The sequence below is a fragment of the Gobius niger genome, assembly GCF_951799975.1.
Source record: "Gobius niger genome assembly, chromosome: 3".
In the NCBI taxonomy this organism is placed as follows: Eukaryota; Metazoa; Chordata; class Actinopteri; order Gobiiformes; family Gobiidae; genus Gobius; species Gobius niger.
In genome coordinates this window covers 31,372,454-31,395,806 of record NC_136854.1, presented here as the reverse complement: position 1 = coordinate 31,395,806, position 23,353 = coordinate 31,372,454, and the positions used below count along the sequence as shown (strand labels likewise).

Here is a 23,353-nt window from a genome sequence, read left to right as displayed (position 1 = left end):
ATCATGTGAGGGCAGAATGTTTGAACCTCGGAGCATTTTCAATATTTATTCGGAAATACCAGTTTTATCAAGTCTAGACTTGTCCTACTGCAGGCACAGTTTAAAGGCTTTATCTATGTATAAATCAAGATGAATAAAGACAAGATCGAAATGGATGCCAGTGAATTCAAATACTGGACACCAAGCATTTGCTGCAGAAGCTTTACTTCAGACACTGTGAAATAACCCACTTTACTTTACAGAACAGTAATAACGTGTTCAGGATGGAAATAGAAAGATAACAGAGGGTCATTTTGCTGCCAAGTTTCTATCAAATCGAGAAAATCCTGGATGTTTTCAGAGAATGTCCAATTTTTTAAGGGTCAGGGTTGTGTGGTGATTCATCATGCTACTACTGTGCAGTAAAGTCACTGGTACTTTGGGTTCTTCAGGTGATATTACTCATGGACGTCTGTATTCATTTTAATTAGAGTTCAATGACTTGGTTTATGTTTATGTGTTTATGTATTTAAGTTGGGCATCGTTTGGCTGAAACATGCGTTTACCCACTTTAGAAAGAATTTAGTCCGGTCTATTACAGTTTAAGTTGAAGTTAATTGGTTTATTATTTGGGCTAATTTCCATCCGTCGTCCCCCATGCAAACTCTCAAACACTCTCTCATTCATCCTGGCCTATTGTACATGTTTTAGACCATATGATTGGCAAGAAGCAGACAAATTAGAAAGAGGAAGGACTGGCCTGTCCATAAATGTATGTTTCTCATGATGAGTCTCATGATGAGTCTCATGATGACCACGAGAACGACAGCAGAAATTACTGTAAACTAAACCAAACTTATTTACTGTGGTTTTCGAAAGATTACACAGCGAGTTTTCTTTCCTTCTTTTTTGTGTGGCATCATCACTTCAAATGCAAACTTCATAAAGAGCACTGTTCACCCCTGGATATAAGACTTAGATTAATATCAAATTAATATGTTTTGACCGAATGTACTTCTGTATGTCCAGCACAGGACTTCTGCATTACAAATCACAAAGGGAAAGTGAAATTAAATATGCTTTGTATGTAAACCTCGTGTTAACAATGAAAAAAACAATGACATTTACCAGTGTCTGCGTACATTGATGTATGGCTGAGTGCAAATGGTTGGTGGATCCTTTGAGTGCCTAATGTAGGTGGAAAAGAGCTACAGTATATAACTTGAGACCTTTTACCATTTAAAGTGAACTGCAATCAGTCTCGATTAATATGAAGACATTCACCAAAAATGGTGAAACTTTATTGAGGTGAAAATACTCGGAAGGACAATGAAACTGAATCGTAGCACTATATTTATAATCGCAGCATTAAGTTCGACCTGACCTGGATACAGGAACACTCTACTCCAACAGAACAGTGCTCAAATTATCCATATACAATAAATATGCGTAATTTAACATGGTAAAACCCATTGCTTTACAGTAATATGCAGCAGACTCCAGCGGCACTATACAGCAGCGGTTTTCAAAGAGTGGTGCGCGGACCTCTGGTGGCACACAGGAGTCCATAGCATTGTTTCTGGTTTAAACATGTTTATATTAGTCAAAAATACTACATATTCTGTCTCTTGTTTGTGCCTTAGATCTGAAAAAATCCTGATTCAGATGGTACTTGGAAACCAGAAGTTTGAGAACCACTGCTGTATCTGCAACTAAAGCTCTTTGTTCAGCTCTTGGACTCCGTAGGCTGTTTATTGAGGACGTTTGTGAGTTGCGGAGGTGTGGCTGGTCTGCGCAGAAGCCTGGTTTATCGGTACAGGTAATCGGCCTGGATGTTCGCTGCGATCTCGGCCTCCCACTTGTCTCCGTTATTGAGGAGTTTCTCTTTGTTGTAGAGCAGCTCTTCGTGCGTCTCGGTCGAGAATTCAAAGTTCGGGCCCTAAAACAAAGGCAACATGCGTGACATGCAGCCGCGCATGAGGCGAAGCGAGCACCGGGAGACAGACAGCCAAGCAAGGACACGAACACAGTTTCAGTGACAGGGGGAAGGGCCCTGGGATCTGACTCAATGGATCTGACCAGAATTATCCCCCCACCAATAAGTCGACATTTAATTTAGTTTAAAAAAAAAAAAAAAAAAAATTACCTTGGGACTACTGGGAGATTACGATTTCGCTTATAGTAGGCAGGGCAAGTTTATTTGTAGAGCACATTCATACACAAAGCAATTCAAGATGTCACAGTTGCATAAAATTACAAGAAAACATATCTATACAACATGAACATAATGTCACATGGACGAGTAATAATAACTGTTTTCAGCCTGGATTTGAACATTGTCAGAGTTGAGGCCTCTCTCACATCCTCATGAAGACTGTTTCAGATTTTTGCTGTATGAAACTGAAACGCAGCCTCACCATGTTTTGTCCTGACTCTGGGAACCACCAGGAGACCCCTCCCTGAAGTTCTCAGGGCTGGAGTTGGGCTCTGAGAGTATAGCTTACCACCACCAAGTGCTGAGTGAATGAATAATAACAGTAGCAGAGACTTGTGACACAGGCTTGTTCAGTGCAATAAAGCCAATGTTACAGTTGTCACGATTTAAAGGAAATGGGACCCAAATTTAAAACTTCTACAAAATAAATGTAATGGACACAGATGCAAAACAAACCCAAAACTCAAGCAGGAGCAGAAAAACATGGACAGACATAGACTCTGATCCGAAAACACAGGGGTCTAAATACACAGGGAACAGCTGAAACACAGTAGGGCGGGGCAGGTAATCAACACAAGCGAAGCAAAGCAAAACCACAAATTGATGGATCTCGATTCAGATAGCATTGTTTTTTGTAAATAGATACAAAACCAATGCTTTCATCGAGTCTCATTTAACACAAAAGTCTTCCATTGTCTCGTCCAAACTCCCAAACTAGGTCTGTTTATAGTGATTGCGATTTGTGATGGCAGGAGGAAGGAGAGTAGAAACAGATTAATGAGAGGTTATAAATGATACCGTAGTGTCAAAATGTCAAAAAGTCACTGATAAAATAAATAATACATGTGCCAATAATGGAGCATAATACTGTACGATGATAACATGAGTCTGATGTTGCTACCTTCAAACTGGCTGCTGCTCATTATGTGACACTTCATGACACTTTCTGACACAGTGAAAAGTGTCATACACATATACTGTATACACATATGGCACAACTCGGCCTGGGTGTTGCCCATCACTACTATTCATCGATTGTCTGTGGCTATCGTTAGATTGTCCTGTTCTGAGTCCTGGAAAAGAAAAATAGGAGCGTAATTTAAGGCCCAGCATTGACAAATCACTGCAAGCTTGTATATTTATGTACCTGGGCTGTTTGGTTCATGGTGTCCATTTTATAGCAGCATTGAAACCTGAAAATATTAAAACATTATAAATAATAATGTGTTGTGGGGTACAATATCACTTTCGCACATAGACTAACTTACCTTGATGTTTGGCTTTTATACTTTTTCCATAATCCATAACAAACCACCAGTCCTACTATTACAATGAAAATTACGAAACCAATAATTCCACATAATGCTGTCCATGAGATGTTTTCTTCTAAAAGGATGAACAAATATTATATAATCAGTGAGATCAGATTGATTTTGCAAATGCATAGAAGCTTGGGGAGGGGTCAGTACCATGCAGTGGACAGCCATATGTTGTGTTGAAGCCCACAGTTCGTTTGGAGATGGGGTTTGCAGCCTCGCATGTGAAAGTGTCCTCTTTGGAGTTCAGAGGGATGTCCAGAGTCAGGACGAGGCGGGAGGACAAATCTGTCTCACTGCTTTGGTTCAAGAATGTGTCTCCTCTGTACCAGGTCAGAACCACATCATCTGAGTTCTGCACAGAGCAGTTCACTCTGCAGCTCCATGGGGCTGGACTTAGACTGTTCTCTTCAGTGGAGAGGTGAGGGGTGGACACTTCACCTTAACAAAAAAACAAACAGTAGATTTGCTATTTGCCACAGAGCTGCTAGTCCTGCTATTCAGTCTGGAGAGAAGAGCCAGAGTTGTAAGTCGAGAATATAATTAATTAGCATTGACGAACTTCCGGGAAATATCAGAATTTCCTCAGATGAAACGGGCCATAGCGGTGATCATTCGAGAGCGCTTTTGTGAATAACATATTGTATACTGTAGAGTGCGATGTTTTGACCTATGCTATGCTATCAATCATACTGCATTTTGTCAATAACAATACTGAAGACTTATACCTCCTACTGTGAGTTGTCTCAGTGATCAGATCGAGTCACATCCTTCAGATAAATCAGTAGTTTAGCCTCTATCCTTACTTTTTATATTGTTTGCTTTTCAAACAATCTTAAGGCCACTCTATCAACCTATTCATTTATCAAATTAATAAATTAATAAATCCTCATATACAGTGGGAGGAAAAAGTCTGTGAACCCTTTGGAATTTCGCACATTTCTGCATAAATTGGTCATAAACTGTACTTTGAAACCGTGTCTGATATAGGAAATATAGGAAAATAACAACATATGAAAAAATGTTTCTGCAATTCCTTAACCTCTTAACCCCCACCTGAACTGAGCAAAAAGTGTCAAAATACAACAAAAACTAAGATGAAAACATAAAACAACAAAAAAGCAACAAAAACGTGCCGGAAAAGCAACAAAAAAACACAATAAACAAGCAACAACAACGCAACGAAAATGGACTTCACAAAAACACGAAGAAAAAAGTTATGATCGAGCAACAAAGCCGGCAGGTTGTCATGGTAATCAAATGACATCTCATCACAAAGGCCGGTTTGAGTGGAAACACGCCTTTTCTGTGACCCCTCCCCAGATCTGAGCCATGAAAGAGCATTTCAAGACCAGAGGTCGTGTGAGTGGCTGCTGTTGCTTGACTGGACTATGCTCCACTTTGAACAGTTAAACTGTGAGGTTTTTTTTTACTGATAAGCATAGAACATCTCTTTGGGCCTTAGGCGGGTACACCCTGGACACTAACACTGGCAAATTCACACACACACACAGCTATTGGCTATTGAGTGTTGACTCTTTCATTCATGTGAAAGTGAAATGACTTTATGAAGGACATAAACAGATGGTACTCACTGTAAACATGCACCAGATATTTGATCAGTATATGTGGGTCTTTCTCATACATCAGGCAGACGCAGTAGTATTCAGAGAGGTTTTTAGTGATGTTGGTGATAGTCAGTGAGCCGGTATGAAGGTTTAGCTGCAGATGGTCTCTCAGCTCTGGGTCATAAGTGACAACATTATTTTCCCATGTCACGATCCGTTTCCCACTGAAGTCACTCTCCGTCCAGAAGACGTGATGGTGTGAGGGGTCAAGCTGTTTCACTTTGGACGCCAGTGTCACATTACTGCCCTCTGGAGCCGAGATGAATTCATTGTTTCCTACAAGAACCCAAACAAATATGGTCAGCATCAAATCTATAGGAATTACTACATGCTACTATATAGCGCCATTTGGAAATAATAATCCAATGATCCCACAGATACTCAAATTTGAATTAGTTTGAATGTACAACACCAACAAATCACCAACAAATACAAATCTTGACCCAGGTTATGTATGAGGATATCCAAACTCAAGAAGCCTTTGTGGGCCTTTGTGTGGACTTCGCATATTCTCCTTGTGTCTGGACAGGTCTCCCCTACAGTAGTTTCCTAACATCAATCCAAACTGCCTGAGGCACTGATCTCTGTTTTTGTAGTCTTACATAGAGGGAACGTGAAAGACTCCACTTATCTAAAGCCAAAGGCAAGTTCATCTCCTTCTGCGCACAAAGTGAGTCTTCAACGCACCATAGATTCGTTAGAATGCTGTTAAAAAAGTAAAAACTTGTTCCTGAAAGTAAAGTGACACTTGTTTTCACTGTTTTAAAATATTATAATATAATACCAATATTGCCTATAGAGAATCTCCATACCTTTGAAATCTTTTATTTTTTTTAATATTACATAAATAGTATTTCAAATTCAATGTTGCCACAGATTACTTGAAAATGTAATATATTACGGATTACTTGATTTCAAAGGTAACTAAGATTACAAGTTACTTTATTAGTTCCCTTCAGCCACGGCCGACAACATCTCCACAGTCACAACACACTAATGACAAATCCATTTACCAACACTCAATTTATTGGAAGTGCATTTTAACAAAACATCAACAAAACTGACGCAAACTCAGAAAAGAGACGTATTTCCATCTCTCTCCCCAAACAATGTTAGTGCTTTTAGGCTGAAAACGTGACTTGTCACATTATGTTACGTCCCTCGCCGAGATGTAAAAAGAAATGTATTTCTTTCCAAAGGAAAATGACAAAATAGTAACGTGCAGTGATTTGAAAAACAAACTTAAATCTTATTACTTGTTTGGAAATAGTAACACGTTAGATTACTAGTTACTGAAAAAAGTATGCACCTACACCTCCAAAGCAGATGAGGCCTGCACATGTAACCTTTACAACGTTTAGTCTATCACAGCTAGTCTCAAATTGTGCATAAAATAACAAAGCACTAAATTAAAAGGAAAAAAAAATGAGTTTGAGAAAATGTGATTTGTGTTTTAAGGCTGCGGCAGCACACTTTTTTATTATATTTTCACTCTCATGTGGTTCGATTGATGATAGAGGTATAGTTTAGCATACAGAATACTTTATCCCTAAAGCTATACTATACCTGGGTTTAATCTGGGTGAGAGTTAATTTGTCCTGTTACCGCAGATTAAATAAATGCACATACCCGTGACAGTCAGGTTGAAGTGTCTCTCTATCCCATTGAGGGTCTGCATCAGAAATTTCCCTGAGTCTCCAATGGTCAGGTTGGAGATGATCATGGAGCCAGAGCTGCTGTCTAAACGAATTCTTGAAGTGAACCTGGTCTCGTTGGACACTTTCACGTCTCCGTTAGTGACCACAGCCAGAGCTCTGGTTGGAGCATGTGAGCCATACGTCCAGAGGTAGTCAATCAGTTTTTGAGGCTCATTCACATGAAAAACCACTGTCTCTCCTTCTCTTTTAGTGATGTCTTCAGTACAAATCAGCCCTGAAAGACATAGACAAAAAATAAAAAGATAAATACAAATGTAAAAATGCATAATTTAGTACATATACAGCACTTCTCTGAACTGAAATTAAATTATTTCTCTGAGCAAATGTGTGGTGGCAATATTCAGAGGTCTTAATGTACACTTTTCTAATTTTACTCTGACATAATGTAAACATAAGGTAAAGTCGTAAACTGCAGAACTAATAAAAAAGGCATAACATGGAACAATTTGGTTGTTCAATCAAATATCCACAAACTTAGAAACAATTACATTTGATTTTTTTTTTTATTATTGAGCTGTGACCAGTGAAATTGTATGCTAAACCAGTAAGTCATCAAGATTAAATGAGGATTACACCATAAATTTACCAGAATGTAACCAGATTTATCTAAAGCCAAGGTGTCCAGCACAGAAGGTTGGCCCAGGGGCCTATGGGTAGGTTAAGTCGGCCCTGGCAAAGACAGTAAGTGAATGATTCCATGTGCTGCATAGTCCACTTGCGCTTTCAGCAGGTTTATTGCGTTAGGCACAAATGATCCCTTGTTCACCTTCTTTATCTCTAAAGGCGTCAGACTAAACTCATCAAACAAGTAATGCTCCAAGTCACTGACGATGGATTTGGCTGCTCAAAGCATGACCTCCCGTGATCACCCTTCCTGCATTTTTTGATTCTTTGTAGCTTGTTTTTGTTTGCCACCGTGAGATACCCAGACCACACATATTAAAAACAAAGACACTTTCAATCAGACTGACTGACTGAAATGTAACACTAAGCATGCATGTTACCTGTGATCCAGATCAGCAACAGCAGAGACTTCATGTTTCATGTTTTCACGAAGCAGATGCCCAGTTGCTTCTTTATTTAGACATCTGTCAAAAGGAGAAAGGCAGAATGTGGACTGCAGTGTTTCCACTTCTATAATTACAACTATAACTTACTAAGGTAAACTAAAAATGTAAATATGTATAGCACAGCACTTCTCTGTCTGAACTGAAAGTGAAAATGAATCTTTGCAAATTTGTGGTGGCATTATTCAGATAAGTCTTATGTAGACGATTAATATACTAGCTTTTTTGCTATGACCCTCAAACTTTTACACAAAACCCACAAAGAAGAAGAAGACCCACAAAGCCCACATTTGCACAGACTGAACAAATAGCTACAATCTGAACAAATAGCTACAATCTGAACAAATAGCTACAATCTGAACAAATAGCTACAATCCAGTGTGGTGTGTTCATTAACATGCACTGTCCCTACCAAATAAACCCATAAATACAATAAAAACAAACACAATTCAACAGATGGTAAACAAAGGCACTTACATCATGGCGCCAACATCTTGTTTATGTGAAGACACGCACATCAGCCCTGAGCCAGTGTGCTGGATCAGAAAGCAATGATCATGAAGAAATAGCAATAATCCGCACAACTGTTGGTTTCACTAGTGACTTTAGAAAAGAAGAGGAAGAGCAAGAAAGCAGTGGGGGTGTGACTTGGCACTGTTACAAGTTTACACTACTCTTTCTTTCTACTTTCAAGTATTACTCATTTTCTCACTGCATGTAACTTAATAATCGATTGAATCCGCAGTTTGTGTTGAAGCGCCTATATTTGGGGGGGGGGGGGGGGGGGGGGGGGGGGGGGGGGGGGATGTGCTTTCACAATTTACTGATGGACAAAACACCTTTTTTTCAACATTAGCAAAAAATAAAAACGGAGTCATGCCAATAACACCGGCAATAACTGTGATTCGATTTAACTAAACGTTTATGTTATTAAAGTTCAATATGCCTACATTGGGATTAAATTCACAATAGATTTTTTTTTTGTTTCATTTTTCTGTCATCATGTGAGGGCAAAAACCTTGGACCATTTTTAATTATTAAACCGGAAATACCAGTTTTGTTTGGTCTGCAGGCGCACAGAGTTCAAAGGGTTGTCAGTGTATAGATAAAACAATCCAGAAAGTGTTCATTCATTTTTTTATGGATTTATGTATATTAAAGAATATTAATAAACGATGAGGGAGAGTTGAAGTCTGAATCAAAAGGTTGTTTATTTTTTAAACACAGGGAGAACACACGACAACACGACGGCAGGCTCACTAAGTGTGCCCTCCAGCACAATCAGTGACATATTTATACAACTGAGCGTTCAACAGATGGACGAGAGGTGATAACTTAGTGAGATGTCAAAGAATATCAAGAGAATGTTAATGCAGCAGGAGCGTAGCCAGGAATTTTTTAGAGGGGGGGGGCAATAATTTCTCATAATGATCAGCAATAGCTACTAAGTCGTATGAAAAGGTTATTGAGGACAATAACTAATTTATAACTAATGATTTGCAACCCCCAAACAAATGAATAAATAATATTTCACCATTTTTTTTATTATTATTGTTTCAGTTTGCACATCAGATAGAGATTTTTAATTACTTTACACATAACACCTACACGGACCAGGTCGTCGAGGCACCTGGCCTCGACTGCCACCCAGTCTTCTTAGCACCTGACCCCTATGGATCCCTCTGCGGGTGGTGAGTCCACAGGAGGGCGGGCCCACGCCGTCTCTTCGGACTGTGCCCGGCCGGGCCCCGTGGGCAGAAGCCCGGCAACCAGGCGCTCGAATTCAAGCCCCAACCCCAGGCCTGGCTCCAGGGTGGGGCCACGCCTCGCCATGCCGGGCGACGTCTCGGTCCTTGATTTTTCTCTGTCCATAGAAGTCTTGTAAGTTGCTCTTCGTCTGACCCGTCACCTCGGACCTGTTTGCCATGGGAGACCCTACCAGGGGAATAAAGCCCCAGACAACATAGCTCCTCGGATCATTCGGGCACTCAAACAACCCCACCACGTTAAGGTAGCAGCTCACGGGGTTGAAGCGTGAGATCGATAGACGGATCAGTGCGGCGTCAGCAGTGATACGGTCGCTGTATCGGTCTGTCATGGTGAAGAGGGAGCTGAGTCGGGGAACAGCTCTCGATTTACCAATCGATCTACGTTCCCACCCTCACCTATGGTCATGAGATTTGGGTAATGACCGAAAGGACAAGATCACGAATACAAGCGGCCGAAATGAGTTTCCTTCGCAGGGTGGCTGGGCGCACCCTTCGAGATCGGGTGAGGAGCTCAGTTACCCGGGAGGAGCTCGGAGTAGAGTCGCTGCTCCTTCACGTCGAAAGGAGCCAGCTGAGGTGGCTGGGGCATCTGTTCCGGATGCCTCCTGGTCGCCTGCCTCGGGAGGTTTCCAGGCATGTCCTAGTGGGACAAGGCCTTGTGGAAGACCCAGGGCACACAGGTGGCGGGACTATGTCTCCGAGCTGGCCTGGTGTCGCCTCGGGGTCCCCCCAGAACAGCAGGAGGAGGTGTGCGTGGATCGGGAAGTCTGGGCATCTCTGCTGAGACTGCTGCCCCCACGACCCGGCCCCGGATAAAGCGGAAGAAAATGAATGAATGAATGGATGGATGGACGGACGGATGGATGGATGGATGAATAACACCTTATTAATGTAGACTACAATTGTAAAAATAATGTGAAATTTCCTAATATACAGTGCCTCTCGTGAGTATTCATACACCTTGAACTTTTGCACATTTTGTCATGTTTACAACCCTAAACATGAAGATTTTATCGTTCACACACAAGTAACCGACAACTGTGAAGTGAAAGCAAAATGATACATGATTCTGTTAATTTTCAAAAAATAGAAAAGTGAAAAGTGGGGCTTGCATAAGTATTCATACAGCATTTTCTAAGTGCATTAAATTGCCTTTAAAACATTTCTAATGACTCCAGAATGTTCACACCTTGGCCTAACGGTTAAATAGAGGCCACCTGTGTGTAATCTACTCTCAGTTTAATTACAGCTGTTCTTTCAGGCCCTCAGAGCTATGGTCGGAGTGTGTTGGTCACTGAACAGCATCATGAAGGCCAAGGAGCACCAGAGAGGTCAGGGATAAAGCTGTGGAGAAGTTTAAAGCAGCGTTAAGTTATACAAAGATTTCCCAAGATTTGAACATCTCCCGGAGCACTGTTCAATCCATTGTTCGGAAATGGAAAGAGTATAGCACCACTGCCAACTTACCAAGGCGTGGTCCTCCACCTAAAATATCAGAGCGAACAAGGAGAAGGAGACTGGTGAGAAATGCAACCAAGTGCCCCAAGATAACTCTGGAGGAACTGCGAAGTGCTGCTGCTGAGCTGGGGGAATCTGTACATGGGACAACTAAAAGTCATACTTTGCACAAATCTGGCCTTCATGGACGAGTGGAAGAAGAAGGCCATTATTGAAAGGAGGCCATAAAAAATCCTGTTTGAAGTTTGCTAGAAGTCATATGGAGGACACAGCTTCATGTGGAAGAAGGAGCTTTGGTCAGATTAGACAAAAATTGAACTTTTTGGCCCAAATGCAAAACGTTATGTATGGAGCAAACCTAACACTGCTCATCGTCCTGAGTGCACCATCCCCAGTGTCAAATATACGGGGGGGAGCATCATGCTGTGGGGCTGCTTTTCCTCAGCGGGGACTGGGGAGACTGTAAGAATAGTTGGGAAGATGGATGGAGCCAAATACAGAGACATTTTGGAGGAAAACCTGTTGGAGATTTACCTTCCAGCAGGACAATGACCCGGAGCACAAAGCTAAATCTTCAATGGAATGTTTCAATAAAAACATATTAATGTGTTAGAATGGCCCAGTCAAAGTCCTGACCTAAATCCTATTGAAAATCTGTGGAAAGGTCTGAAAACTGCTGTTCACAAACGCTCTCCTTCTAATGTGACCGAGCTGGAGTTTTTTTTTTAAAGATGAATGGGCTAAAATGTCACTCTCTACATGTGCTAATCTTGTAGAGTCAAACCCCAAAAGACTTTCTGCTGTTATTACAGCAAAAGGGGGTTCCACAAAGTATTCATTCATGCTGTATGAATACTTATGCAAGCCCCACTTTTCACTTTTCTATTTTTTGAAAAATAACAGAATCATGTATCATTTCGCTTTCACTTCACAGTTGTCTGTTACTTGTGTGTGAACGTTAAGTAAAAAAATCAAAATAAAATCTTTATGTTTAGGGTTGTAAACATGACAAAATGTGCAAAAGTTCAAGGTGTATGAATACTCACGAGAGGCACTGTATATATATATATATTATTTTCTTTTGTTTACTGCAAAAGTTTGTAATTTATGTTTTTAAAAACATCTTTCTACTTCGCCTGCAGTGTCTCACCCTTTTAATTTCAGTTATTTAATGTTATAAAAGATAAAAGCTCACAGCCACATGTTCATGAGCTACTTCCTGTGTTGTCATCGAGTCCACTCGTTCCAAACGCTGAAAAAGCCGAGCCCACCATAGATATCTTATAATAAAGGTCTTTATATATATCTATGGAGCCCACACAGAGCCCACAAGTATGGAGTCTGCACTTGAGAATTGAGAAACGGCCTCTGTCACACCTGTGGGAAAAGGTCGTCACATACTGAGGTAGCACTGCATAGTCGTCTCAGCTTACCCGTGGTGTCTCAGAGCAGATGGCAGAAACCTATTTTTGCCATTACAAAATAATTGTCTACTTTACTTTATAGCGCAGTAATAAGTAGTAGTAAGATGGATGTGACATGGTAATTTGGGATGGCAGAGAACATTGTATTTTCAAGGTTTACACTGTCTGCAATTTATATGTGCTTTTTAAAACCATTTAACACCCATAATTCTCGGATTAACAAACTGAGGAATGAGGGAAATTTTATTTACAGTATTTAAATGCAAACTGGATAGTACTTGTGAGCAAAATAAATACAAGTGCAATTTCTGCCAAAACTGCAGTTTGATATGTTTTGGAACATATTTCTTGTACTTACTGTTACTTACAGTTAAAGATATACTGACAAATCTTTTGAACAGGCAATAAAGTTCTATTCTATTCTATCCTCTTCTCTTCTGTCCTATCCAATTCAATTCAATTATATTCTATCGTATCCTCTTCTCTTCTGTCCTATCCTATCCTATTCTATTCTATCATATCCTATTCTATCCTATTGTAATTATATCAAATCCCATCCCATCCCATCCCATCCCACCCCATCCTATCCGTAACAGTTTGGATTATACATACCAACAAAAAATGCTCCTTAAGACCAGCTGAGTAAGTGATCAATGAATGCATTTGATGAATCTCATTTGGTCGTCTTTAGTTGACATCTCCATGGAGACGAGCTGGAGACGTCCCGCCCCCAGTAAAGTCAGGTCTTAGCAGAGGGGAGCCACTCATAGCAAAGACATGCTTGGCCATTTCTAAGGTATTTTTCAACTAAATATCTGCAGTAAAACATGTTTGTATTTTAATACTATTTCTATTTTATGTTATATGGCTTTAATTTTGTGCTTTTTAATGTCCTGCAAAAAATATTTCACACTGAGGTCAGAGTTTTGATTTTTAAAACTTTTTTCTTGCCTACATCAGTATTAAGCCCCACACACATTTTGGTTTAGGTCGGTAATCTGCTGCTCAAGAAGTGCTGGCATCACATCAGTGTGGCATCACATCACATCAAATGACCAGCTTATGTAGACTAACTGGCACCTCCAGGTTTAAGATTTTAACAAAGCAGAGAAACACATTTGACACATTTCTCCCAAACTTTATTGAGGTGAAAATACTCGGAAGGACAAACAGATAAAACTCAATGTTACTGAATCGTAGCACTATATTTATAATCGTAGCATTAAGTTCGACCTGACCTGGACACAGGAACGCTCTAATCCGACAGAACAGTGCTCAAATTATCCATATACAATAAATATGCGTCATTTAACATGGTAAAACCCATCGCTTAACAGTAATATGCAGCAGACTCCAGCGGCACTATACAGCAGCGGTTTTCAAAGAGTGGTGCGCGGACCTCTGGTGGCACCACACAGGAGTCCTTAGCATTGTTTCTGGTTTAAACCGGTTTATTTTAGTCAAAAATACTAAATATTCTGTCTCTTGTTTGTGCCTTAGACTTGAAATAATCCTGATTCAGCCAATTCCAGATGGTACTTGGAAACCAGAAGTTTGAGAACCACTGCTGTATCTGCAACTAAAGCTCTTTGTTCAGCTCTTGGACTCCGTAGGCTGTTTATTGAGGACGTTTGTGAGTTGCGGAGGTGTGGCTGGTCTGCGCAGAAGCCTGGTTTATCGGTACAGGTAATCGGCCTGGATGTTCGCTGCGATCTCGGCCTCCCACTTGTCTCCGTTATTGAGGAGTTTCTCTTTGTTGTAGAGCAGCTCTTCGTGCGTCTCGGTCGAGAATTCAAAGTTCGGACCCTAAAACAAAGGCAAGTTCATCAGAAATATTCAAGTCATGTCGGGGAGTCAGATGTGCTGTAATTATTTGATGGTAATGGATGTTTCATCTTCTTAATCCAAGCACAAGCACAAACAAACTTTAAACTTAATTGTTGTTGCTTAGTAATAGTAATAATTAAAACTAGAGCTGCACAATATGAGAAAAAATGTCATAATTCCCTAATTAAACCTTCATAATTTTGTTGAAGCTGGTGGGACCTACCTCTACAATGGCGTCGACAGGACACGCTTCTTGGCAGAATCCACAGTAAATGCATTTGGTCATGTCAATATCGTAACGAGTGGTTCTCCTGCTGCCGTCGCCTCGAGTCTCTGCTTCAATAGTGATGGCCTAAAGACAGAAGACATATCATTGGTAAAACAAAATAGGGCTGGGCCATAAATCAAATTAATTCAATTAATTCATGCTTTTAAAAACAGACCATTTGGAAAATGGCTAAATCGTAAAATCGAGTCCGCCGCTCCATGTCCCCCCTACGTGCGGCCAATTTTAGAAGCTCCATAACAAAATGACACCAGCGGAGGAGCCAGAGACTTTCTGACGATTCTCTTCTGCTTCACAAAGGCCGCGCGCTGTGTTTTAAGAGGACGAGGTGGAGTTTTCTGCTACTAAAACAGAGTTCCCTCCACTCCTGTGCCTTTCTCTCACTCTGCTCTGAGCAGACCGTTTTTACTCCGCCCCTTTCCCTTGAGTCTTGGTTGTCAATCACAGCAGAGGCATGAAGACGATAAAACTAAAACTAAAAAACTCCATGGCTTATTAAGAGGTTTTACTTCTGAGAGCAGACAAGGAATATCTAAAACAAAATAATTGATGGATTATGTTATCTTAATGGGCCTAATTGTAGCTACATTATGAAATATTAATGAGTAGGACTCTGAGCAGTTTTCTAAAATCTATTCAAATTGTCCAAACTGAGTGTAAAAAAGTATACATCACTAAACTATAATTATTGCATTTCTGTCCTGGATGCTTGTGGCACTGTAGAAATGTTCTCTGAAATGTCTTGAGTCTACGGTGCTATCTTTGACGTTTCTTGAACGATTAGCAGCAGTAAGTGATGGCAGTCGGAGGCCACAGATTGGCCGTCGAGTTCCTGCCAGCTGTGAATCAGGGCTTAACTGGGTCAATGTGTCCAAAATAGACAGTAGGTGTAGAAACCTTGTCTGAACCAGAAAAAACACCTTACTCAAATGTATTATTAAAGCATGTGTAAAAAGTGTAAAAAATGCAGATGACCCTGAGCAACAGATTTTTTTGGTTTGGTTTTGTATGTGTTTTAGGTCTAATATAAACTAACACCTTTTAGCAAATGTGACAATATGCAAATATCACAATATTAATACCTAGATTTTATTGTATTTTTTACTACAGAGACCATGTGCGATTGTAAATACCTGAGCAGGACAAATGGCTTCACAGAGTTTGCAGGCAATGCATCTCTCCTCTCCCGACGGATACCTGAAATGATAGGTTTAGTTGACTTTTTAAATAACAATTTGCAATGCTCCATGTTCAAAGTCCAGACAAACTTCCCACTGGAGAAGAAAAGTGAAGTTGCCTTATTTAACCACTCATGCCATCTAGTGCTCAAACAAAGAAATGCAGCCTGAACAATGCTTCTGTGATGACACTGGCAAAGACGTTTCTGTGTCTCCTTGGTTTTGCTTCAAGTACATGTTCCAGTGAATTCCTCATTCACAGTTCTAAAATGTCCACTGGTGTCGAAGCTGTGCCAAGTACAATACACGCTCAAGTGTGTACATAAAGTTGTAGCCCTCACCTCCTCAGGGCGTGTTCCCCTCTGAACCGCGGCGACAGGGGGCCTTTCTCAAACGGATAGTTGATGGTCGCTGGTTCCCTGAACAAGTAACTCATGGTCATTCCCAGACCTGAAATCAAAATCAGACAGAAATTGAGTTCTCGAGGACTGAATGTAATTTTAGGGAGAAAGAGGATCCTCGATAAAAAGAGAATTCTCAAAGCGGCTTTATTAACTAACTCCTCAGTCACGCAACAGTCATTCTGCCTCCACTGAATACGGTCATGCAGGAAAGGAGGAGGAAGTGCCTCAAGTGGCCAAGGACACAACATCAGCACACAAAGGCATTAGATGAAATGCTACCACTAATATTTATACAGTACTAAAAATACTTCTAACCTCTGAAGAGCTCTGTCCACAGCAGCGTCTGTGCAGCTCTGTCTGTGATGGACTTCATGTCTGTGGGCAGCTCCTGAGCGTTCACATACTCTGCAGGAAATCACAAGGAAATTAGCCATCAAGTTTAAGTGTTAGGCTTCTCTTTGTACACTGTGGAACTATGGACAACCAGTTTTTTTTATTCCCGCAGCAAATCAATAATCAATGGGTTGCCTCGCCTGGTTATAACTTTAGATTACCTTATATTTCATTGTTGTGTCTTTTGATTTAAATGTGTAAGCAAGTATGTGAATAAGTAACTATGTAACAATAATTTTAAAGTACTTACTAAATCCTTGCTTTATTGCAGTCACACTGAATGGTCTCACTAAACTTCGACTTGCAGCAAACGAGCCTGTGCAAAATAAATGCATACAGCATATTAATTACAGCCAAAATTAGCATGGTTAGATAGCACTTCAGATGGCCGTTGTAAAATAAACATAGAAGTTTAGCTGTCAATTTACTCCAGATACGTTATTCCGACAATCATAGTGTGCAATGACAGAGCTTTCTTACCAGGTCTGGACACAGTGGAAATTAAACGCAACGTTGACGCCATCCTGGCCTGTAACAAATAAAATAATTATCAAAAATAATAATAATACTAATAATAAGAAAAATACAAATAAAAAGAAGAAAAATAAAAAGAAGAAGAAGAAAAATAAAAAGAAGAAGAAGAAGAAAACAATAGAAAGAATTCAATCAACACAACATTGACATGCCTAACTTTAACAGCCCTTCCTCTCTCTCGTGTCGTAAACAAAACATCATCAGGCTATTTGTGGAGTCAACATTTCTAATCTTGCATAAGTTGAACAATGAACACGTATATGACAGTGCCACGTTTGATATTATATTGTTGATTCTATGCTAGCAGAGTCATAGGCATCAGATGGATCCAAATACATAACATAGCCATAACAGAATTACACAACAAGCATTTAGCATTATAGGCCAATGGCTTTCATTTCCTTTAACTTAGCTCAATCCAGACAATCTAACACATGTGTCCCAGGTTCTTACAGTCAACAATGTGATGTCCACAAAGGAGTCTGTATATTTGAACTTGTACAGGGCTAATGTGCGGCTAGGCTAACACCCGGCGAGCATACTGTCAAGGACTTTTTTCACGATAAGGTCGCTTGAGGTGAATGCACGTCTGTTTTAGCGTTTGAGAGCATCTATTACATTCTAGCGACACACTCTTGCATACTTAATTCAATATCAATGTGTACTGTCCCGTCTGTGAGGCGCATTATTGGAAAACTTACCACAATTATCGCTATTTGGCCTTCTTAACCAGAACAGCGGACTTCAGGAAGGGACTCTGCGTGTACAGGAAGTGGAGGCGCGATGACGTAGTGACGCAGCCAGATGACATTTCAGTGACGGAGATCATTATGCATCGTTATTTTGAGTGATCTCTGTTGAACTAATTATAACACCCACAAGTTGCATACGTTATAAAAGTAATATGTGACTTTTCGGTGATTCTTTTCCTAAGGCTGGCTGGCAATTATTTGGAGACGATATGAAACCGCAAAAAATATGTTGTAGGCACGACACAGTAGAGATGAGTTATTAAATGGCGCGTGTAAATTTAATTAACATGGCTTTCGCAGCAGTACAACAATTAATCACTGCAGAACGTAAACACACACGGACTGCTTGGGTAATAGCAGCCCTGTGTGGGAAAAGATAACAATTTAAAGTAAGTTAAACCATTGGGTGTTTTTTTTTCTTCATCTTTTCAAGTTTACATTGAAATTGATTGATTGATTGATTTATGTCTTGTAAAATCTCTTTCCAGTGAATGTGAACGGTACCTCGGTTGCGGTGGAGTTCCCCGGGTCGGAGGCTGAGATGTGGCTGCTGGTGTCGGTTCTGGGTCTGGAGATGGTGATGGGAGTTTCAGGGAACTGCCTCGTCTTATTGGTCAAAGCCAAGGTGTGTAACATTGATTGCTAATTTATACCCAAAATTTCTTGCAATCTTGTATAATGTTGCTATTTTACATTTTATTTCCAGTGCAGAGGCCTGTTCAGAAGTCGATGCTGGGTTCCATTCCTGAGTCTTTCATTCTCAGATCTAGGTAGGGTATGTCCTTAAATATCATCATTTTTCAAATTGTCTAGATTTTTGAAGTAAGGCTGTTTGGTGTGAAATGCACAGGCCATAGGTAAGGTGGGTGAGGTGCTTTGCAATTGCTCAAAGAGGCAACATTGATCACAGGTGAAGGTGAAAAAACTTCTACAACTTCTGTGTGGGCAAATCTGGTAATGCAGAAGAAATACCTAACTTAAAAAGACAATATCTATATTTAACCTCTTAGGTGATACAAAGGAGTTGCACAGATGGTCTTATTCAGTTCGAATCCTGGTAGATGTGTCCTTATGCAAGAGGTGGTGGTACTTTTATGGTGCACTTGTAATTCAGTATAATCTTGAAGGCAAAAGTGGAGAATGTAGAATGTTTGCTCATGCATCTTATATTAAAAAAAGAAAGACTAAAATTAAATCAAATTTGCTTTCTAGGTTGTTCAATGCTGATCATCTCTGGGTCTCTCCTGGCTGTGCTCACTGGAGGTCAAAGCTCACCGTGGTGCGAGGTGGTCAGTCTGCTCAAGTTCGCTTTCATCACTTCTTCAATCGGCAGCATCGGTGAGACATTTATTTAGACAGAGTTATCCGAGCACCAACCAAACAGTAGCCTCAGTTATGGTTTAGTTTTTATTGTGTCTTAATCATAACGTCATCTGGACTTTAGTGTGGGATCCCCCTGATACTAGTTTACAGAAGAAGAGAAGAACTATGGTACTTTTTAGAGGTGATTTTATATATATTTTTCTACCCTTTAAGTATAGTCCCAGTTTAGACTTAATGAACTACAATAAAAGTATGCAGTATCACAATCAGGCCACAAGGAGTCACAAAAGTGTTCCCATTCCCATTACAGAACTGACTGGGCTCAACCTAAACACATTTCTGCAACAAAGCAACAACACTCCTAATACATTTCCAAAGAATTATACAATCTGACCTTTATTTGCCCCTTGCCTGCAGCCTTCCTCTCTGTGCAACGGCTGTTCTTGTTGTCTGGAAAAGTGACAGTTTTTCTTGTATTCGCCGCCTGCCTCCTCTCATGGGCAACTGGAGCTGTGTTCGGGGCTGTTCCTGTGATCTACGCCTGGATCAAGTATGAATAATTAAACAAATTATAATTGAATTGAATATTTTATTTTGAGCCATATAAACTTAAGTATAGACAGTGTACAAAACAAACACAGAGGTGGCACATGCTGAATTTGGCCAAAATCTTTAAATTTCATACATCGTTCCTCTGCCTCTACAATTGGAAAAAAAAAAAAAACATTTTAGCTCGATTGGAGTGGGAAGAAGACAAGCTTATTTACTTCCACCCCCATTCATATATTTAAATGATAATGTGGTTGCTATAATAAGACAGTTTTACTAAAACAATTCAACTCAACTCAAACATAACAACGCCGCCCAAGAAGTGACTTCCTGTTTCGATCCAGCACGCCAAAATAAGCACACAGCTCGTCTCATTGATTAGTCCAGCAAGAATATAATTAAATACACACATTTTAAGTGTTTTGTCTGTTAATAGTTAGGCAGAAAGAAAGTTGAACTAATGAATACGATGGAGCTTTTATTTTGGTGTGCTGAATCGAAACAGGAAGTCACTTCTTGGGCAACAGTCAAACTTCACAATATGTTACACTTAATAACAAGAGTATAATTCTTTGTTTCCTATACTCAATATATTACCATGTTAATATTACTTTTATTCATCATAATCATCACAACCCATATAGTATTATATTGTATAAAAATGTTTGAATGATACAGAACATGATCCATATTTATTCATACATAAAAGACTGTATAATGAAGGTGCAATTTTGCCACATTGTAGCAATAAAGGTTGATTCTTTTCTGGAAGTAGAATGACATTTGTTCTGCCCCTATATTGTAAAAGTATACATTAGTTGGGGGGAAAAAACAACAACTTATGTGCGCTGTTACAAAGCCTTTTTATTGATTGTGAACTAACAGGCAAATTGTTTACATTACCATAACAGTATTGCTCGCTAAAAGTTGTGAAACTTACTTATAAACTAATCTCTGTGAAGAACTGAGCTGCAGCTTGAAATGTTTTGGGAATGTTAGGATTGTGCATTTTTTTTATTTATTTACATGCTCCTGCTTTTTATTTTTTTTTGTAGACAATATAATCTGGTATGGGACCTTTAACAAAAGGCAAATGAAAGGCAAAATATTCCTTTATTTTATATTGATCTTATGTATTTTTTATTATTTTATATTTATTATCCTAAATGTATGTATCCTTTATACTATTATGTAGTTGTATTATGCATTTTCAACACCAAATACTGTGCACTTGGTTCTTAATTACAGTGAGATTTTATTAGTTAAATAAAGGTCAAATAAACAAGTGAATGGCCAGAATAAAGGTCTAATTGATGTATTGCTCCTGTGCAGGTACGACCCTGCGGAGATGTTGTGTGCTGTGTTCTGGGAGAGCAGTTACTCCGACATGTTGATCTACATCCTCTGTGCCTTCTCCATCTGCATCTTCCTCCCCTTCCTCATCATGATCCTCTGCGCCCTCATCAGCGCAACCAAATGTGACAGGTGTTAAAAATGTTTAGTTGAGAACTCCTACTAATTTTCATGAGGACCTCGACCTGCCATCTTTCTGAGCACATGTACAAAACCAACAAAAAGTGCCACCAGTCAGCACTTGAGCAACACAATGTTTCTTCAATATATTACAGCAGATCCCACCAGTGGCCCCCAATTAATAATAATTCACTACATTAGAAATAATTTGTAATGTTTTACAGCCAAAACAATCCATACAAAAATAACAAACAGCTGTGACCTAAAACTAATTTAAAGCAGTCAAATTTAAATGTAAGTTTTTATCCAATGTTACTATCTTGTACTCAAGCTTTGGTAGATTGCAAAAAATAATGTTTTTGTGGTAGTTGTACAATATTCTATTACATATACTACTGTAATTAATATGAATCTAAATGTTCTAACATGTCACAAATATGAAATGTCTTTGATCTAGTGAAAAGGAGGCCGACCTCTCGGACATCACCCCTCTGTTGGTGGCTGCCTACACTTTCTGCTACACACCATTTGTTTTGTCTGAGGTAAATATTAAAGCTGCACTACCAGAATTACTCCGTTATCAAACCATGAAAGTCGTAGGTTGTTGAGACGTGAACGAGACAAACTGCCTCTGCAAACACTTATTTAGCCTCTGACTTCCTGGATCAGGCGAGATAAAAATGAGCGATATTTAGACGTATGACAGTGCACATGGTCTTCTGTCCAAACGACATGTTTACAATGTAGATCTATGGCGCAAAAGGGAGTCTACTGTACTGCAAGAAATGTTTTGGATTACCACAGCTTTATAATACTAGCCACTATAACTGAAAGTAATAACTAGCCATATTGTGAGACTGCTATAAGGTCATCTCTAGCTATATTTAAATATCATTACATCTCTGTTGAACATTATAAAATTACTAACTCTCAGGTGTAAGGCAAGGAAAGTTTATTTGTAGATCACAATTCATACACAAGGCAATTCAAAGTGCTTAACATTTGTCTAAAATTACAATGAAACCAACCCTTAAAACATCAACATAAAAATGATTGAATTGCAGTTAAAGGCAGGAGTGCAGATAATATACTTTCAGTTGTCATATGCACGGATAAAAATAACTGTTTTCTGCCTGGATTTGAACATTGTCAGAGTTGAGGCCTGTCTCACATCCTCATGAAGACTGTTCCAGATTTTAGCTGCATGAAACTGAAATGCAGCCTCACCTTGTTTAGTCCTGACTCTGTGAACCACCAGGAGACCCCTCCCTGAGGTTCCCAGGGCCCGAGATGGTTCAAACGTCTCTAACATGTCAGAGATGTACTTTGGTGCTAAACCATGAAAAGACTTGTATCAAGCAGAGCTGTTTTAAAGTCTATTCCCTGAGCGTCAGGAAGCCAGTGCAGAGACCGGAGCACTGGACTAATATGGTCGTGTTTCCTGGTTCTTGTCAGGACAGGTACATTTTTCACGCTAACATCCCTCTCTGTCTCTAGCTGATTCTTCTGGGCAGGCCGGACCTCGCGCCGTCTCCCGCCTGGCTGCGCACAGTGTCCTCCGTCATGTCATATTTGGACTGCAGTCTGAACCCTCTCATCTACTTCTCCCATCAGGACTTCAGAGAGGCCGGACTGGCTCTGCTCTGGACAAAAACACATGCCTCAAACGACCCCGTGCTCATCGCAATACAGCAGCTAGACCTGTAGGATCTTGGATGGTCACCTTGTTTTGCAAATTTATATCTGTAAGTGGGAAATTTGTCATTTGTATTGTTGCTAATCCTTGAATTTCACTGGGGTTAACGTTAATACAACTGTTTAATGAGCCAAAACAGCAAAGTCTTAATTATTATATTGTATTTGCGTTTTTATTATTGTTTTTCAATACATTTACTGCTTTTAGATGCCATGATTTTTAGCAAGGGTTTACCATTGTGTGACTGCCCTGTGTTCATTGTTGTCTTCCGCTCAGTGTAAACCAAGCAGCTCCACAACTGTAATTCCTGATGGATAAATAAAGCTAATTAGTGCTAAGAATTCATTCATTTATTCACCTGACA

General features: G+C 39.8%; 3 protein-coding genes across 4 annotated transcripts; 1 reads left to right on the top strand and 2 right to left on the bottom strand.

The window, feature by feature from the left end:
* Window positions 1-1,334: 1,334 nt before the first annotated feature.
* ndufs8a (NADH:ubiquinone oxidoreductase core subunit S8a) lies at window positions 1,335-17,990 on the bottom strand. 2 transcript variants are annotated; one of them, XM_079553499.1, is made up of 8 exons: window positions 17,898-17,990; window positions 17,143-17,191; window positions 16,913-16,978; window positions 16,585-16,674; window positions 16,207-16,315; window positions 15,821-15,884; window positions 14,625-14,753; window positions 1,335-1,918 (listed from the first exon to the last, which is right to left on the bottom strand). In XM_079553499.1, the coding sequence occupies exons 2-8, from the start codon at window positions 17,183-17,185 to the stop codon at window positions 1,787-1,789; spliced, it is 633 nt and encodes a 210-aa protein (XP_079409625.1). In that variant the 5' UTR covers window positions 17,186-17,191; window positions 17,898-17,990; the 3' UTR covers window positions 1,335-1,786. The 2 variants fall into 2 exon arrangements, with proteins under 2 accessions (XP_079409625.1, XP_079409626.1); XM_079553500.1 differs by lacking the exon at window positions 1,335-1,918 and adding an exon at window positions 13,687-14,380.
* Window positions 3,246-7,926, bottom strand: LOC306960495 (CD48 antigen-like; the record flags this gene model as incomplete). Its single annotated transcript, XM_079552925.1, has 6 exons — window positions 7,861-7,926; window positions 6,768-7,070; window positions 5,106-5,414; window positions 3,664-3,951; window positions 3,463-3,580; window positions 3,246-3,267 (listed from the first exon to the last, which is right to left on the bottom strand). The coding sequence occupies exons 1-6, from the start codon at window positions 7,892-7,894 to the stop codon at window positions 3,246-3,248; spliced, it is 1,074 nt and encodes a 357-aa protein (XP_079409051.1). The 5' UTR covers window positions 7,895-7,926.
* A 499-nt stretch (window positions 17,991-18,489) lies between the features above and the next one.
* On the top strand, window positions 18,490-23,138 carry LOC306961083 (red-sensitive opsin; the record flags this gene model as incomplete). The annotated part of the gene is made up of 7 exons (XM_079553694.1): window positions 18,490-18,573; window positions 18,655-18,718; window positions 19,161-19,286; window positions 19,689-19,821; window positions 21,153-21,305; window positions 21,751-21,835; window positions 22,791-23,138. The coding sequence occupies 7 exons, from the start codon at window positions 18,490-18,492 to the stop codon at window positions 22,998-23,000; spliced, it is 855 nt and encodes a 284-aa protein (XP_079409820.1). The 3' UTR covers window positions 23,001-23,138.
* Between the last annotated feature and the right edge of the window lie 215 nt (window positions 23,139-23,353).